Source organism: Bubalus bubalis, chromosome 7 (assembly GCF_019923935.1).
Source record: "Bubalus bubalis isolate 160015118507 breed Murrah chromosome 7, NDDB_SH_1, whole genome shotgun sequence".
Lineage (NCBI taxonomy): Eukaryota > Metazoa > Chordata > Mammalia > Artiodactyla > Bovidae > Bubalus > Bubalus bubalis.
The window spans coordinates 3,876,305-3,895,156 of NC_059163.1; the positions used below are offsets into that span (position 1 = coordinate 3,876,305).

The following is an 18,852-nucleotide window of genomic DNA, read 5'->3' on the forward strand; positions in this document are numbered from 1 at the left end:
AGCCTCCCAGCTGCACTGGGGTCCACATCAGGAACACGGCAGGCAGGGCTCTTCCACAGGAAGGCAAGCTGGCTGAAAAGTCTAGCTGTGAGGTCTTTCTTTCAAGCTAAAAATATACACTTACTGCTGTGTTTAAAGAGACAGGAAGAGAGAGTTTGAGGCTTGAAAGAAAAATCCTCAAAAAAGGAATGACTTTTTAAACAGTATAGTTAGAAGTGACTCAACAGGAGCAATATCAGTAAATGCTGGTGGACATGGGCACAAGGCTGTTCTAGCTTTTACCTGCTCTTAAAAAACCTCACCTACCTGGCTGGAGACTCATCTTTTCCTCACTGTATTCCATCCTGGGTGGGCTGACCCCGCCTCTCAGAGAACACATGACCAGACCTGGCCAATCAGAGCACAAGCTCCCTCTGGCCACACCCACTGCTTCAGGACCAGGTCACACGATCCCAGCCCAGCCAATGAGAGTCTTCCCTGGGATCTGTGCTGAAACTACTTGGAAAAGGACCCCTGCTCCTTCTGAGATGTGGTGCTACAGATCATATGTGTCTGGGGTGGCCAGAGATCATTTGTTCTGCCAAACAGCCAAATGGTGCCTAGGACTGAAGTTGGGCTCCAGGAGAGCAGAGTTAAGAAGTGGGGAGACAGACACTGAGTCCTAATGTCACTATTAAAGGTCCTGGATCAAACTGTGCCTGAAGGAAGATCTACCCTTGGTCTTCACAGTTACATAAGCCAAAGTGTTGCTCTTCCTGTTTAAGTGACTTCATATTCAGTTCAGTTCAGTCGCTCAGTCATGTCCGATTCTTTGTGACCCTATGAATTGCAGCACGCCAGGCCTTCCTGTCCATCACCAACTCCCGGAGTTCACCCAAACCCATGTCCATCGAGTCAGTGATGCCATCCAGCCATCTCATCCTCTGTCATCCCCTTCTCCTCCTGCCCCCAATCCCTCCCAGCATCAGGGTCTTTTCCAATGAGTCAACTCTTTGCATGAGGTGGCCGAAGTACTGGAGTTTCAGCTTTAGCATCATTCCTTCCAAAGAACACCCAGGACTGATCTCCTTTAGGATGGACTGGTTGGATCTCCTTGCAGTCCAAGGGACTCTCAAGAGTCTTCTCCAACACCACAGTTCAAAAGCATCAATTCTTCAGTGCTCAGCTTTCTTCACAGTCCAACTCTCACATCCATACATGACCACAGGAAAAACCATAGCCTTGACTAGACAGACCTTTATTGACAAAATAATGCCTCTGCTTTTTAATATGCCATCTAGGTTGGTCATAACTTATCTTCCAAGGAGTAAATGTCTTTTAATTTCATAGCCGCAGTCACCATCTGCAGTGATTTTGGAGCCCCCCCAAAATAAAGTCTGACACTGTTTCCACTGTTTCCCCATCTATTTCCCATGAAGTGATGGGACCAGATGCCATAACCTTAATTTTCTGAATGTTGAGTTTTAAGCCAACTTTTTCACTCTCCTCTTTCACTTTCATCAAGAGGCTTTTTAGTTCCTCTTCACTTTCTGCCATACGGGTGGTGTCATCTGCATATCTGAGGTTATTGGTATTTCTCCCAGCAATCTTGATTCCAGCTTGTGCTTCTTCCAGCCCAGCATTTCTCATGATGTACTCTGCATAGAAGTTAAATAAGCAGGGTGACAATATACAGCCTTGACGTACTCCTTTTCCTATTTGGAACCAGTCTGTTGTTCCATGTCCAGTTCTAACTGTTGCTTCCTGACTTGCACATAGGTTTCTCAAGAGGCAGGTCAGGTGGCCTGGTATTCCCATCTCTTTCAGAATTTTCCACAGTTTATTGTGAGCCACACAGTCAAAGGCTCTGGCACAGTCAATAAAGCAGAAATAGATGTTTTTCTGGAACTCTCTTGCTTTTTCCATGATCTAGCGGATGTTGGCAATTTGATCTCTGGTTCCTCTGCCTTTGCTAAAGCCGGCTTGAACATCTGGAAGTTCACAGTTCACATATTGCTGAAGCCTGGCTTGGAGAATTTTGAGCATTACTTTACTAGCATGTGAGATGAGTGCAATTGTGTGGTAGTTTGAGCATTCTTTGGCATTGCCTTTCTTTGGGATTGGAATGAAAACTGACATTTTCCAGTCCTGTGGCCACTGCTGAGTTTTCCAAATTTGCTGGCATATTGAGTGCAGCACTTTCACAGCATCATCTTTCAGGATTAATATATTTTTACTATTATCATTTTTTTAGTTTTTAAATTTTTTTATTTTTAAGTCCTTTATTCCTCCTTTAATTTTCATTTTTATAACTTACTGTTACCTTGAAAGAAAAAACTTAGTTTTAAAGCAAATTTCATATATATTTTTTATAATTTTTGTGATTTTTTTTTTTAATATTGTATGTTTGAGAGTCTAACCTCTATGCAAAGAGTTGACTCATTGGAAAAGACTCTGATGCTGGGAGGGATTGGGGGCAGGAGGAGAAGGGGACGACAGAGGATGAGATGGCTGGATGGCATCACTGACTCGATGGACATGAGTCTGAGTGAACTCCGGGAGTTGGTGATGGACAGGAAGGCCTGGCGTGCTGCAATTCATGGGGTCACAAAGAGTCAGACATGACTGAGCCACTGAATTGAACTGAACCTCTACTCTAGATTTTTAATCTTTGCTTTTTGTTATTTTTTGTCCAAGGAGTGGTGGCTGCGTGGGCGCAGGAGGGCCTAGAGGAGCTACTCCACATTCAAGGTCAGGAGGGGCGGCAGTGAAGAGATACTCCTCATCCAAGGTAAGAAGCAGCGGCTGCGCTTTGCTGGAGCAGCCATGAAGAGATACCCCATGTCCACGGTAAGAGAAACCCAAGTAAGATGGTAGGTGTTGCAAGAGGGCTTCAGAGGGCAGACACACTGAAACCATAATCACAGAAAACTAGTCAATCTAATCACACTAGGACCACAGCCTTGTCTAACTCAATGAAACTAAGCCATGCCCTGTGGGGCCACCCAAGACAGGCAGGTCATGGTGGAGAGGTCTGACAGAATGTGGTCCACTGGAGAAGGGAATGGCAAACCACTTCAGTATTCTTGCCTTGAGAACCCCATGAACAGTATGAAAAGGCAAAATGATAGGATACTGAAAGAGGAACTCCCCAGGTCAGTAGGTGCCCAATATGCTACTGGAGATCAGTGGAGAAATAACTCCAGAAAGAATGAAGGGATGGAGCCAAAGCAAAAACAATACCCACTTGTGGATGTGACTGGTGATAGAAGCAAGGTCCGATGCTGTAAAGAGCAATATTGCATAGGAACCTGGAATGTTAGGTCCATGAATCAAGGCAAATTGGAAGTGGTCAAACAGGAGATGGCAAGAGTTAACATCAACATTCTAGGAATCAGCGAACTAAAATGGACTGGAATGGGTGAATTTAACTCGGATGACCATTATATCTACTACTGCAGGCAGGAAGCCCTCAGAATAAATGGAGAAGCCATCATGGTCAAAAAAAGAGTCCGAAATGCAGTACTTGGATGCAATCTCAAAAACGACAGAATGATCTCTGTTAGTTTCCAAGGCAAACCATTCAATACCACAGTAATTCAAGTCTATGCCCCAACCAGTAATGCTGAAGAAGCTGAAGTTGAACGGTTCTATGAAGACCTACAAGACCTTTTAGAACTAACACTCAAGAAAGATGTCCTTTTCATTATAGGGGACTGGAATGCAAAAGTAGGAAGTCAAGAAACACCTGAAGTAACAGGCAAATTTGGCCTTGGAATACGGAATGAAGCAGGGCAAAGGCTAATAGAGTTTTGCCAAGAGAACGCACTGGTCATAACAAACACCCTCTTCCAACAACACAAGAGAAGACTCTATACATGGACATCACCAGATGGTCAACACCGAAATCAGATTGATTATATTCTTTGCAGCCAAAGATGGAGAAGCTCTATACAGTCAGCAAAAAGAAAACTGGGAGCTGACTGTGGCTCAGATCATGAACTCCTTATTGCCAAATTCAGACTTAAATTGAAGAAAGTAGGGAAAACCACTAGACCATTCAGGTATGACCTAAATCAAATCCCTTATGATTATATAGTGGAAGTGAGTAATAGATTTAAGGGACTAGATCTGATAGATAGAGTGCCTGATGAACTATGGGCTGAGGTTCGTGACATTGTACAGGAGACAAGGATCAAGACCATCCCCATGGAAAAGAAATGCAAAAAAGCAAAATGCCTGTCTGGGGAGGCCTTACAAATAGCTGTGAAAAGAAGAGAAGCAAAAAGCAAAGGAGAAAAGGAAAGATATAAGCATCTGAATGCAGAGTTCCAAAGAATAGCAAGAACAGATAAGAAAGCCTTCTTCAGCAATCAATGCAAAAAAATAGAGGAAAGCAACAGAATGGGAAAGACTAGAGATCTCTTCAAGAAAATTAGAGATACCAAGGGAACATTTCATGCAAAGATGGGCTCATTAAAGGACAGAAATGGTATGGACCTAACAGAAGCAGAAGATATTAAGAAGAGATGGCAAGAATACACAGAAGAACTGTACAAAAAAGATCTTTATGACCCAGATAATCACAATGGTGTGATCACTGACCTAGAGCCAGACATCCTGGAATGTGAAGTCAAGTGGGCCTTAGAAAGCATCACTATGAACAAAGCTAATGGAGGTGATAGAATTCCAGTTGAGCTATTTCAAATCCTGAAAGACTTCATATTACTTGGAATCAAATTAGTCCTAACTAATACAGCATGGGGGGAGGGGGGCAGGGCAGGTATTTATTTGGTGGCTGATTTGTCAAAGGAAGACAAGTAGAACAGAAAACACTAGAAATGGAAGGCTTCTCAAGGGTCATATAGAAACAGCTGCCCTGCAACATGGGAGCTGCCACTCTATCACTCCAGCACCCAAGCCTGACACCACGGACTGGTCAGGCCTCCTTCCTGCCGCACAAATGTGGCCCCAAGTCCTTCCCATAAAGACTTCCAGGGAGTGATGTAGGTAGGGGGTGATGTCCTAACTCACGTCTAGTTCAGAGGGAGGTGAAGCGGCTTGTCCCATTCTCCCTGCTAATCTAATCCCTGAAAGTACAGGAGACACTTCATTCCTTTGGTTGAAATCTTCCCTTGTGTCTAACGATTTCTCAGCCACACCTCTTGGATAAGCCACATGACTTGCCGGATTCCTGGAAACCGGAGTATTTGTATATAAGCGGAGGAAGGGCACGACTGTAAATTCCAGAACACAACTGCCAAAGCTGGGTGACAGGCAGATACCGAAGACATGCCTACAAAGCACTTGCCCTGGGCTCCCCTCTGCTGGCCCTCCCGACAGAGCCAGGAGCAGGGGGGACACGGTAAGAAGCTCTGCCCGGGTGGGGTCCAGCCGTGCCGTGCCTCCACACTATCCTGACCCTGAAGAATCCGTCCGTCCCTCTGAGCTGCTGGCTGCTCACCTGTCCGTGGTCGCCTGTGGCTCAGCCCCTGTGTGGCTTCAGTGGATAACAGTCAGCGTCACCAAAACTGCTCCTGGGGTTGCCAACGGGATCGGTGCCACACCCCATGCCCAGCACCCCAGAAAGCACCTTGTGAATCTTCACAGAAGCCCCTGATGACAGCGCCCGCTTCGCCAGCCGTGCTCAGAGGGGCTCAGGAAAATTTCCCAAGCCCCAGTTCTGCCTGGACCACCTGTGTCTCCACTGCCAGGACGTCAGAGGGCCTCACCTTCCTCTCCCCAGGGCTGCTGTAAATGCCCGCTGCCTGAGGCAACACCACCATGCCCATCATCACCACCAGCGTCCCCACAGACACAGGCCTGCCCATGGTCCCCTGTCCAGTCCCCACATTGCAAAGCTCCTTCCATTCTGAGGAGAAGCCCTTGAACCCTCACCCACTGTCAATGAGACTAAAAGGACGTGAAGCACCCTGGGGCCCCATGGAACCCCATGGTATTGGCTCTCCACAAGTACAGACACGATGGTGTTCCTGGTCCCCACCAACTCAGGGGCCTCGAGACCCCAGGACCCTGGGACTCTAATGCCTGAGTTCCCTGCCGTTGCTGTGGCCAATTACTACAGCCTCAGGACTTAAAATAACACAGGTGTATTGTCTTCAGTTCTGGAGGTCTGAGTCCAGGTGTGAGCAGGGCTTGTTCCTTTCTGGAGGCTCCAGGGGAGAATCCACTCCCAGCCTTTCCCAGCTCCTAGAGAAGCCTGCAGTCCTTGGCTCGCGGCCCCTCCCATCTTCAAAGCCAGCAGCATAACATCTTCCAGTCTCCCAGCTCCCTTCTCTCCTGACTACCCCCAGTCCTCCCACTCTGTGACCATCTGCTTCCCTTGTTACTTCTCCTCCTCTGATCCTCCTGCCTCCTCTTATAAGGATTAGTGTGACAACAGGGATTATCCAGGATAATCTCCCAACCTCAATTCTTAGCTTAATCACCTCTGCACAGTCCTCTTGGCCATGAGAAGTAAGGTATTCACAGGTCCGGAGGATTAGGGCTTGTACATCTTTGGCGGTCATGTTTTGACCCTAGCAAGGGGATGGAGAGGTGCCGTCTATCCTCACCACTTTAGGAGAGGCGGGACTCAGGAGCATGGGGAAGGGCCTGAGCTGGAAGGGAGTGCCCCTTCTGATGCCCAGTTGGTCAGCAGGCAGGAGCCTCTGGGCATGAGATGAGGCTGGGAGGCAGACAGCCTGGGTTTCACATGAAGAACGATAGGTCAGGTGCCCTGGCAGAGCTGAGCTCAGGAAGCTGAGGGACACAGGTTGGAGGGGACTGGAGTCATGAGGCAGCCGCTGGGGTGAACCAGGCAAGAGGAAGGGTAGCTCGGGTGAGGGTGACAGAGGAAGTGGAGAGAGGCCCAGGGCACTCACGAGCGTCCACGATGGGCGGGGTGTAGAGGGTAAGGAAGATGGCAGTGCTAACCACCACTCTCGGGGTTCTGCTTATGTGCCCGAGCTGACACATTACAGCAGGAGCCGATCTTGTAGCCTTGGGGTGGAGACACGGCAGTGGTTTGGGGAGGTGTGGACCCAGTACCGGTGCTAAATAAATGAATAAATAAAAGATAGCAGAAGCTGATGCTCTTGTTTATCAAGGGCCTCCTTGTTGGGATTGGGTTTCCCTCCCCCAGAAATCACATTCAATTTTAAGCCGCTTTTACCAGGCTATGGCCCGTCAAGCTTCCTAAGAGCCCACACTGCACAAGGACAAACTCTTCGCCCGCGTCTCTTTTCTGAGCATTTGTCTTTGAAGGGGAGAGAGATGAAATTCAGGCTGCGGCCAACAGCTGATCAGAAGCAGTTTTCTTAAGCGCTGCTTCTTAATGGGGAAGCTGATTGGGGCACCAAGCGGAGCTAGGATGGGGTCTGTGCTCTTCAGAAGGCTCACGCCAGTGCCCTCAGCCGGGGGCAGCATCTCCTCCTCCACCAGACACAGGACACAGTGCCTGACCTTCAGTGCCATGCAGCGTGCGCAGGTCCCCTCGGCAGCCCTGGGGCATGAGAGAAATAAACCATCGCCTCCTCTCCCACCCAAAGGACAGCACTGTCCATCATGTCCTGCGTCTTGAGCCAGCCAGGGCTTCTGTCACCGCAATGGAGACCACATCCAGTACAGAGACGCAGGACCACAATGGACTGGTGAGGGGGGCTGTCTACACCACCCATGAAGAGAAAGGAGCTTTCCCATTCCAGGGCTCCCTCTGGGCAGGCTGGAGGTGCAGCTGAGCAATGCCCCCTCTTTCTGGCATCCGAGATGGGGGAGAAACTGCAGGGCCAAGGGGGAGGCAGGCACTGGATTGAGCGTCCACCCCTGTTGGCTGACCTGGAGGCCAAGGCTCTCAAGGCGTCTGAGCTCCACGGGATGGTGATCAGCTGCCTCCCAGGGGCTCTGAGATGTGGCAACACTGATTCTGGGCCAGCCAAAGGTGCGCACCCTGGTTGGCCCTGAAGGCAGAGCCACCCAAAGCCTTTAATTTATCAAGGAAGGCCGGCAGGTCCAGCAAACACCAGGGCCTCCCAGGGCCTGCAGCAATGAAAGAGTAGACTCATGCAATGTGGGCCCCCGAGAGACGTGTCCAAACCCTGCTCAGCACCCCATCACCTTGCCTGTGGGCCCCTGTTTTCTCATCTCTAACGCGGTGGCCACAATCACTGCTTTGGGGATGCTGCTGTGCCCTTGGGTGACCCAACGTGTCTCCCAGCCCAGCCTTTCTCCCCCTCACTCCACCAGCCTGGAAGGACAGACACGTGAGCATGGGGAGCACTGAGCAGAGCACCGCAGGTGTGCATCAGGAGGTCCCTGGAACCTGCGAACCTGGATGGAGTCCCTGACACACAGGTGGCCAGCCACCGAGATGCACCCGGATGGCCTTTTTGATACACTCGAGTTGAGCTGTGGCTGTGGCTTTTGGGGTCTTAGACTCTGCATCACCTGCAGGAGAGAGAATAAATCCAGGATCCCTTTCCTTCTCTGTTTATTAGCTCCAGAGGCCAGAGCCCAGGAGGTATGTTTTCTGAGAAGGCTTTTTTCCTTTTCTCTCCTCTCTTCTGACAATAATCTACTGGTTTCAGGAGGGCATCATTTTCCACACATTAGCTGGAGATTTGAGGGCTTCACTCCATGTCTGAGATGGAAGCTCAGTGCACCGTCAGGCCCAATTGAGCTATTTTTCTCCTGGACGGGACAGGATGCCTGGCGCTCCAGGGAAGTGGAGACCATCGCTGATTGGAAGCGAAGGCCTGTTTACCTCCAGGTCTACTTCCCCCTGCCCTGCAGGCCCTAAAACCTGGCTTGTTTTCCTACCAGGCAGGGGCTCTTACTCCTGGTAACTGGCCTCTGGGATCTGGCACCAAGCCGGGGCAGGGGATGATGCCTGGGGACCACAGGGGGTTTCCAGGAGCCTTGACTTTGTTCTCAGAGAGCCGAGGGGGGTGGGGATGAATACACCACCCTGCTGGCCTCATCTTGTAAGCTGAGGCTGACCAGAGAACTCTGGAAAAGGAAGGAGGGCTGGGAGGCCTGCCCAGGCTGAGGGGGGCCCCCTGAGAGATACCCCCCAGAATCAGAACCACAAGGGGCACACGTGACTATTCTGTACCATGAGCCCTGATCACTGCCTCCCACTCCGGCCTGGCCAACCTGAGGGCATCCTGTGTATCACCTCTGGATGCCATGGGCATCAGAGGATGCCTATGGATTCAGCCTTCCCATCCTGGGCTCTTCATATGCCCCCTAAGGCCTGCCACCTCTCCAGGGCCCTCCCGTGTCCCTGTTAACCCACTGCTCAGACCAGAAGGCTGGGGCATCTTCTAAACACAACACATCTCCTGACTGTGTCCTTGTCTTCCCCATGAACCTGCCCACCTAGGTTCAGCCTCTTTATCACTCAGCTGGACCCCACCAGTGTTGGAGCCACACAGATGCCCATCAGATGGCTGGATGAGTGAGTGGATGGGTGGGTGGATGGATGGGGAATGGATAGACAGGTGGATGGGTGGGTGGGTGGGTGGGTGGGGGAATGGATGGATGGGTGCCTGGATGGATGCATGGATGGGTGGGTGGATGGATGGGTGGGTGGGTGAATGGATGGATGGGTGCCTGGATGAATGCATGGATGGGTGTGGATGGATGGGTGGGTGGGTGGGTGGATGGATAAATGGGTGGGTGGGTGGGTGAATGGATAGATGGGTGGCTGGATGAATGCATGGATGGGTGGATGAATGGGTGAGTGGGTGAATGGACAGATGGGTGCCTGAATGAATGGATAGATGGGTGGGTGAATGGATGGGTGGGTGGCTGGATGGGTGGGTGGATGGATGGGTGAGTGGATGGATGGGTGAGTGAATGGATGAATGCATGGATGGGTGGGTGGGTGAATGGATGGATGGGTGGGTGGGTGAATGGATGGATGGGTAGGTGGGGAATGGATAGATGGGTGGATGGATGGGTGGATGGATGGGTGGGTGGATGGATGGGTGGGTGGCTGGATGAATGCATGGATGGGTGGGTGGGTAGGCAGGTAGATGGGTGGAGAGTGGCTCTCCCTCAGTCCACTCCAGTCTCCCCACCACAGCAAAAGAGCTTTCTTAAAAAACAGGCAAGCCAGCACATCTGATCTCATCCTGAGGACTCCTCCAGTCTCGCCCTTGAGAACAGCCCGCTCAGATGGTCCCGGGGGGCCTGGTCCCCCAACGGGTGGCCTGCAGGCATCCTGCCTGGAGAGCGCTCTCTGGACATGACTCACTTTGCAAGTAAGCAGGAGCACAGGGCACCATGAACACTCCCTGGGCGGCAAGCATCTGCAGGAGACCTGCCCACCTCCCACCCCAGAGAACCGATGCCGCTGGCACCTAGTCCCTCTCCACCCCCACCCCTGGTGGAGCACACTCACTCCAACGGAGCACCTGGTGGCTGCCGAGGGGTTTCTCATGGAGGTGGCAGCCCCCGGCCTGGTGCAGGTGGCAGCCCCCAGCCTGGCGCAGGTGGCAGCCCCCGGCCTGGCGCAGGTCCAGAGAGGCAGCCTGAGTGTAAGCACTGCCCGCGAGGGTGCCACAGCGGGGTGCCCACGTCCCTGCACTGCGGCAGGCCGCAGACACGGGTGTGGCCAGCTCTGCAGCTGCCCAGGACAGGCGCGGACACCCCTGAACTTGCCGCCTGAAGCTCAGTGTGCATCTCAAGCCCATTTCCTGACAGCAAGGAGATCGCAGGTCCTCCCAGGTTGATGGGAGGACAGAGCAGGGGTCGAGGCTCAGGACTGACAGCGCCGTCAGAAAGATGCAGAGTGACGCGGTTGGTCCTCCCACAGTCCCGTGGCGCGGGCACTGTGCCCGCAGGCCACGCACTGGCCTGGCTCGGTGGAGGGGCACCAGCCCCTGGCGCTGTCCAATACAGACACAGCATCCTTGCCACAGGGGCCAGCACTGTGCTACCCTGTGCGTTTCCTGTGACCCCCAAATTACACCTCAGAGAGCCAGGTGGGGAGATGCTGGCAAGCGAACCCCCTCAAGCCGGGTCCCCCCCAACTCTGTGCCTCAGCCCTTTCTGGTCAGATGCTTCTGCGGAACAGGGAGATGCTGGTCAACACTCCGGAGATTTCAAAACAACAGCCACACAACCCATCTCAATGAGAGGAGGAACAAAATGAAGGCCTGATGCTTAGCACAGTCTTTAAAACACTGGAGCATACCTGGGCTTCCAAGCTCCCAGGAAACAACCTCTGATTGACTATCTGGCATGGAGGTGGGGGTCTGGGGGCGGGGGTGGGGAGGCGGGTGCAGCAGGCATGCCTTGGGTCTGCTCTTAATGTGGGCAGGTCAGGCAGAGATCGCCCCATCTCAGAGTCCTCTGAGTGACAGCAGGAGGGTCTGCGAACGGCCAAGGCCATGGGACGGGGCTAACCTCAGCTCCCTCCTGAGGGCAGACCCCCACCGTGCACTTCGGAGGCCGCAGTGAAGAAGCAAGACAAGGGAACTGAGCCAGGAGGTCAGCTGCGAGAAGGCGGCGGGGTTCATGCCAGAAAAGGGTGGAGCCTCCACAGCAGGGAGGGGGCGGGGCCTCTGTGCTAGAGGGGCGGGGCCTCCAGGGGCGGGGCGTGCATTCCAGGATGGGGCGGGGTCTCTACAGCGGGAAGGGTCTCTATACCAGCGAGGGGGCTCAGAGTTGGAGACCAGTTTTGGGACAAAACCCCAAGTATTTGAGGAGAGATAGAGACAGAGGCTGGAGAAGGACCTGGCAACCCACTCCAGTATTCTTGCCTGGGAAACCCCATGGGCAGAGAAGCCTGGCCGGCTACGGTCTTGGGGTCGCAAAGAGTCGGACATGACCGAAGCCACAAAACAACTGTTAACAAGAGACAGAGGGGAAAAGATGGAGAGACAGAGCGTGCCTATTACCTGTCCTACACGTGTGTCCTTAGGGGAGACCCTGGACCTGTTGGTTCCTTCGCCTGTGAGATGACGTACAAGCCCTTACTTTACAGGGGGTTGCAGGGATCAGAGGTAGCCTACATAAAACTCCTAATACCAGGCAAGCTACATCAGGGGCCTTCGGAACTCATGCCGTTCTTCAGGACGACCAGTCTTTTCCCAGCTATGGTTTGTACTCTGCGACACCGAGTTTCTCGAGAGAGAGATTTGTGGCCTGATTCATTTCCATCCTGAGTGCCTGGCCCGTGGCAGTTTCTCAGGACATCTCGGGTGAGTGAGCAGAATGAACAAGTAGATGAGTTGATGGAGATCTTGTCCTGACCCCGTGCTTCCCAAAGGAGGAGCCACGGCCCCAGAAGGGCACCTGCTGGTGGCTGGGCCAGGGGTCCTGAGGCTTAAAACCACAGCCTTCTCCTGGGTCATCAGGTTAACAGAGATTTTTTTGTTGAAAGTGTGTGTGTCTCTGTGTGTGATTTTAGCATTCAAACCAGCGCTGATACATCATGAAGTAAAGTGAAAATTCACATGCATTTTTAATATAAACCATGACACTTGAAAGCAATTCCATGTCCCGGCCAGCTCCCCCTGGGCTGTGACTGCCCACCCTCTCGCCCTGACAAGGGGTTCTCCTGGCCGAGTCAGAAACACGCTGCTAGTCCAAAGCCAAATCAGGAATTCAGGCAGCACAGAAGGCATATAGGAACACTGAGGGATCCTCAGGGCCCCGGGGCCTCAGGCCATGCCATGACAGTGGTAGAATGTCGTGCCCATGGGCATCAAGGCGGGAGCTCTGGTTATACTACAGGCAAGACAAAAATAAAAGGATATTCATTTTGTAAGACAGCTTGCAAAGTGGTCTCTTAAGGAGCTATAAAGTGCTGCTTAGTCTGTAATTGTTGCTAAATGGACTCCTTATAGCATTCACATCTTCCTGCAAAACCTATCCATTGCCATTAACTGCAGAGGTAGCCCCTCCACGCACGCTCACGCAGGCGCCCCTGCAAATAAAGGACCTGATCTTTTCCCAGATCAGACTCACGCTGGGGTAACCTCTTGCACTGGAAGGGCTCACTTTGGGCCCTGTTCTTATTCCTCCCACAGAAATGCAGCAGCAAGAGAGGTTCGGTCTCCCAGGGTTCCACCAGAGCCTCAAAGGTTCAAGAAGGTTTGCACTGTCTGTCCAGCTCGCCTCCGTATCCCAGGGCCCAGCAAGGTGTTTAATCTGCATCTGATATCTGCAGCAGGTACTTAAACTACATCTGGTATCTGTACCACATAGAAGGTGCTTCATCTGAATCTGATATCTATACAATTGGACCAAGGGTTCTCACTCTCCAGCACCAAGCTTGTCGCCTGGCGCATAGTAGGACCCCAACCCACATCTGCTGAATGGATGGGGCTTGGTGTTGAGATGGAGCATGGAGACCTGGTGGAACTTGCCCCCTGTGGAGGAGAAGCCAGCACACGCGGTGGACAGAGCAGAGTCTGGGCTCTGCCCATGGGGATCTCACTCCCCACCTGCTGCTCCTCCGTGGGGAGGAGCCCAGGAGAGTCCAGAATGCTGGAGCTGGGAGGGGCTTTGGAGAACCTCATCTTACAGAAGGGGAAACTGATGCCTGAAGGAGAAATGGGATCTTCCAGAGTCACTCAGCTCAGCTGTGGTCAGATGGGGTCTGGTCCAGCCACCGCACATTACTGACACCCCCACCTCCAGCAAAGTGGGCTGGGCTGGGCTTGCACCGACATGGGGACCCCTATCTGCTCCCGGGAACTTTGCTGCAGGGTGCTTGGTGAGCTCGAGGGTGTGATAGAGCGTGCTCTGGCATCCAGCAGAACTGGATTTGAACCTTGCTCAATGCCAAGTACAGACACAATATGTTTACTGCATCGGTGACAGCTGAGCTACCCCACCAGCTGGGTGACCTGGACAGCTCGCCCAGCTTCCCGCGAGTCTTTGTTTTCTCATCTGAGCAGTACAGGTGATGATGAAAACCCCCAAGTCATGCCCCACGTCCACGCAAATAAATGACGACTATTGACATCCGGTTCTGGACCAGGGCCTGGTGTGCTCTGCACGATTGCCAGGGCGTGGCTGAGGAGCAGGGAAGCTACAGAGCGAATGCATGAATGCAATGGTAAGAGGACGTTTCTGCTTTTCCTGACGGGGCCCCACCCAAGCCCCAGTCCAGCCCATTGCTCCCGTGTTTCCTGAGAATGGGCTGAGTGCTAAGGGTGGTGTGCAGTGTGCCTGGGCTGCCTGGCGACCCCTAGGACCACCCTTCAGAAGAGCGCAGACCAGCACGTGGCCCCCACGTCTCTCCCCCACCCTCACGGATCCCTGTGGCTTCCGGCTCTTCGTCTGACATGGTCTCACATCAGCCTTTTCTGTAACAGTGACTGCGGTTTTCTGCTTCCCGTGTTTCCTGAGAACGAGCTGAGCGCTAAGGCTGTGCACTGAACACACACGGCGACATCACAGGTGGCAGACGCTGGGGAGGGGACGCCTTCGGGAGCTGTCCATCAGTGTACACTGTGAGGGGCAGTAAAATGAGCGGGTGCTTTCTGCATTCGCTTGGCACATCTCCCTGTTAAGAGATGAGACACCTGGGGACCTCCCTGATGTCCCCTGGCTGGGGGGTCATGTCAGAGCTGGAATGAGGACAGGGGTCCCCAGTCTATGCTGCTCCCTGGACCCCCTCACATTCAGGCGGCCCCAGGCAGCCCCAGGAAGGAGCCCCAGGCCTCACACACACAGGCCCCTTCCGGGTGGTTGGGGGCTGTCGCCCAGCACACCACGGGCCCTCCACACCTGCTCTCCCAGGTGCAGGGGGAATCCGGGGATCAGAAAAAACTACGAGGCAATGGCATCCGTTCAGCAGGACCAGCTGCTGCTTGTGACGCTCACTCACTCATTCATTCATTCCTTCAACATCAGCTGAGTGCTTGTGCGGGGCACAGGTCTACCCCCAGCGGTATTTCCAGGCTAAATTCTCAAATACCCTCTCAAGGGCATCACTGATGAGTGTTCTCCTTTTCTCTAAACATGCAGACTTCTCCCTGCCTGCACCCCTGTCTAGATGTTGTCTGCAGAGGAGAGTCTGCTTCGTGCCCCAGTTGGAGCCCCCCCCACCCACCCTCCATCTGCCCGAGCCCCCAGGGGGCCAGCATGCATGCCTCAGTCCTGGTGCCCTTGGCCTGCTCGGATGCCCCATCTGAAGCCCCCTTGCTGAGTTCCTGCCCATTGTCTCATTAACGCCCACCCCACCGCCTTTGCCCTGGCCGCTGCTGCACGCAGGCCAGGGTCTGTCTGTCCTTCCTGCTGTAGGCCTGGCTCTACATGAAGCCTCCCCTGACCTCCCAGCCTCGGAGACGCCCTGCTGCATGCCTGCACAGTTGCCTCTGCCTGTCTCGTTTCCAAAGGTGGACACAGCCCTTGGGGCCAGCCCTGGAGCCATGGTCACACCCCAGCTGGCGAGGCACAGTGGGGTCTCCTCTCACAGGGACCATGAACAGCAGCTTGGGGATGGCTTCAGGGCCAGGCTGGCCAGACAGACAGAACTTTGGGGATGCAAAGGGGATGAGTGGCGTGACCTCCTGTGTCCACTGCTGCCTAGAGTCTAGAGGTGGATGGGGCTCTCCAGCCTGGGTCAGCACCAGCCCCCAGGAGCCCTCCTTGGCCTCGCGTCTGAATCACAGTGACCCCAGGAAGAAAGAAGACAGCAGGCAGGAGGCAGGGTGTCTGTCCTTGCCCGTCCCAGCACTCAGCTCTTGTGGCCGATGAAGGGCCTCCTCGCTCCACACGCTGTTGTGCCCAGGCGTATCCCTCGCTGACCACCCCCCAAGAGGGCCCTGCGGCTCAGAGGGTGGGGGCAGCCCTCAGGAAAGGTGAGCTGCTCACAGCAGAAGGAGGGTTTGATTCCAGCTGTCTTCTTACCAAGCTGGGCTGGAGTCGGACAGGGGATGAAGAGCTCTCGGGGGCAGCTGGGGCTGAGCTGTGGATGCTGTGAGTCTGGTGGTGGCAGTGGGTGGGGGTCACTCCCTCCCACTCACTGTCATTTCTCCACAAAGGAAACTCCCAGCTTTGGAGCCGGGTGAGGCTGGGGTCAAACCCACGTCTCCCGCCACCAGCTGTGTGATGATCGGGTGGTAGCCTCGCCTTCCCCTCAGTTTTCTGCCCTGGAAAATGGGATACTAACCCCTCCTTCCCAGGAAAAGAGTGAGACCATGCATGTGAGGACCCCAGGCAGGGTCTAGGGAGACTCAGGCACGGGTGAAACCAACCGCTTGCCTTTCTCTCTTCAGTCCCGAGTCCCCTCCAGGTGCCAGTGTCCCCATGGACATGCCCCCTCCCCCCAGCAGCCCTCCCCACCTCTGCATTCCGATTCTGTCCATCAAGAAACCTTTACAGCAGTAAAAGTCAAGGAAAGGGGAGGGGGGACGACCTGCAGAAAGCTGACATCACATTAAAAGGTGCCACCAAGATGACCTGGACACCCCCAGCAAATGGCCACGCACACCAGTTCTCATGTTCTGTTAAACCCCGCAGAGGGGCCTTGGTCCCTGCAGAACCTGCCAAGTGCACGCACACACGGACTCCTCTGGGCCCCGTAACCCACCACGAGTTTAGCCATCACACCCTCCAGTGCCCTCCGCATGGAGTCCTCTGGCACCTATGACTCCCTTCCTGGGATGTCCTCAGCCTACACAGGCCTTCCCAGGCTTTACGCTGCTCCGCGCTGTCCATTAAGTCACCGTCAGAGCACCTATCCGTGCTGTGGGCCGCCCTTGTGTGAGCAAGCGTCAGGCTCTGTGTTCTAGTCCCCAGTGCGGGGTTACACCCCATTCCCCAGGAGGTGCCTGGCCTGTCCAGGCCCCTCTCTGTGACACGGATCTGTTTCTCTGGAGGGAGTCAAGCATGCAAACAGCTGGGGCACACCCGCGCTGCTTCCTCTGACTCATTCTGGGGTCCCAAGGGGGCCAGGAGGCAACCCTGGCTTTGCAAAAGCCCAAGTTCTCTTAGAACTTGGCATGAGTGCCAGTACCTGAAAATGCCAAGTTCCCTGACCCGCACCCAGGCAGACAGCAGAGTCAGGAGACTCTCTCAGACCAAGAAAACAGGAAGTAAAGTTCAGATGAAAAACCAAATCAACAACAACAACAAAAAAGGCAGGAGATCCGACTGTTTTTCGCTGCTTTGCCAGGACTCCAGACCAGAAAGACTCTTCTCCCCTCTAGGGCAGCCACTACACCCCCCAACCCCCACTCTGCCTGGATGGAGGCTGGCCCAGGGCAGGGGCAGACACAGACGTCAGGACAACCTTCCCTGCCCCCAGGTCCAGCCGCTGTTTTAAACCCCTTCGTCCAAATGAACGCGGGTGGAAGAGCGAAGGGAGACAGAGAGCTGGGAGGTAGACACCTGCCTCCAGGGCCCCAGAGGAGCAAGGAGACACCTGCCCCCACCGCCTGCCATGCCCAGAGGTGGCGGGCGCAGCACCTACCTTCCTCTTGTTGGTCGGGCAGATGTAGAAGTTGTCGATGACGGTGGTGATGCCAGGCTGGAGGGTGAGCTTGGTGTAGGACGTCCCGAAATCCGACGACCTGGGGGGACAGGACGACTGCTGTCAGCAACGGGTCCCTGCCACGCCTGTGTGTACTGATGGTGTCCGGCACAGGCTGTGTGCCAGGGGTCTCTGGGGACGCCCAGGACTCGCCCAGCTCTGTCTTCCAGCGAGCCACCTGCCCTGGGCATTCCACAGTGTCCCACCCTCTCCACGGTCTGTGCGAGTTCTACCGTGGCTGCATCACTCTCGTTAGGAAGGGTCTCGCAGGTCCTGGCCACATTGTTTTGATTCCTCAGAAAACCCTGACAGATTATGTCCCTATGTCCATCTTGCAGAGGGCCAGAGGGGATCTGTTCCTGCCTGAAATCACTCAGCTAACAGGTGGCCAACTCAGGACGTGCATACTAGCCCGCGCACGAACAGCTGGAGTCCTGTTTGTTCTACAGAAGGTCCCCGCCACCCTGAGTCCTGTCTGCTTGTCCATTTCCCTTTCTGGACCATGAGTTCCTCCAGGGAGCTGCACCCTCCTCCCTGACCACGTGCACCCCCAGGGCCCCTGGGAATCAGACCCCTGTCCTCGAGCCAGCTGGTGGGCGTCAGCACCCGCTCTACTCAGCAGGGCCTGGGGGCCAATCCCTCCTGCCCAGGGGCCCATATTCCTGTCTGTAAGGCAAGGGCTGCAGGAAGGAACCTCCGAGCTCTAACCTCTGCCCAGAGTAGCCACAGCAGCGGAAGAGATACACCCATCAAGGGCGATTTCATAGCAGCCAGCACATCGGGACACAGAATTAATCCTATGTCGAAACTCAGCACCCTCAGCTGAGCTCAGCTCAGGGACCCTGGGCCCAGTGCTCCTTGGAACCAGCCAGTTAAAACGTGCAGTGACCACAGAGCCCAAGGCACAGTCCAACCCGGGCGGCACTTTCCACCCCCTCCCTAAACCGACATGTGGAGTCCCAGAGTCCTCAGTTTCTCCCAGAGTATCCAGTCTTCTGACCAGTCAGGAAGTTCACCCCGAGGTGGGGACAATGACAGGAGCGGGCCCAGGGCTGCTGAGGCCTGCTGAGGACTGCTGGGCTGCCGCCCCTTGGACCTGTCCATCTGATCACCACTGAGACAGGCTTGGACGGAGCAGAGCTCCAGGGCTGAGGGCGGCCGATCCCAGCTATTGATGGGGCCTGTGTGGGGCCTGGGCTGCAGGTGGCCAGGGCAGCCCCTTGCCCTCTCTGGACTCATCGAAGGGCTGGGTCGGGCTATGAGTCTCAGGCTCCCCCAGTGTGGCCGGGGTCCAGGGGGAGGCTGGAGCTGCCCAGGGTGAGTGCCCCACCCCACCTGCAGTGCTGTGGCTCCATCCCATCATAGTACATCCTCAC

General features: G+C 54.4%; 1 protein-coding gene across 2 annotated transcripts in view; it reads right to left on the minus strand.

Annotated features, from left to right (window-relative positions):
* The window catches only part of SORCS2 (sortilin related VPS10 domain containing receptor 2), a 489,049-nt gene that overhangs the window by 174,170 nt on the left and 296,027 nt on the right, over positions 1–18,852 (minus strand). For both annotated transcript variants that reach the window (XM_045166262.1, XM_045166261.1), the window contains exon 3: positions 17,417–17,516. In XM_045166262.1, the coding sequence (XP_045022197.1) occupies positions 17,417–17,516 (100 nt within the window). The remainder of the gene's footprint in view (positions 1–17,416; positions 17,517–18,852) is intronic.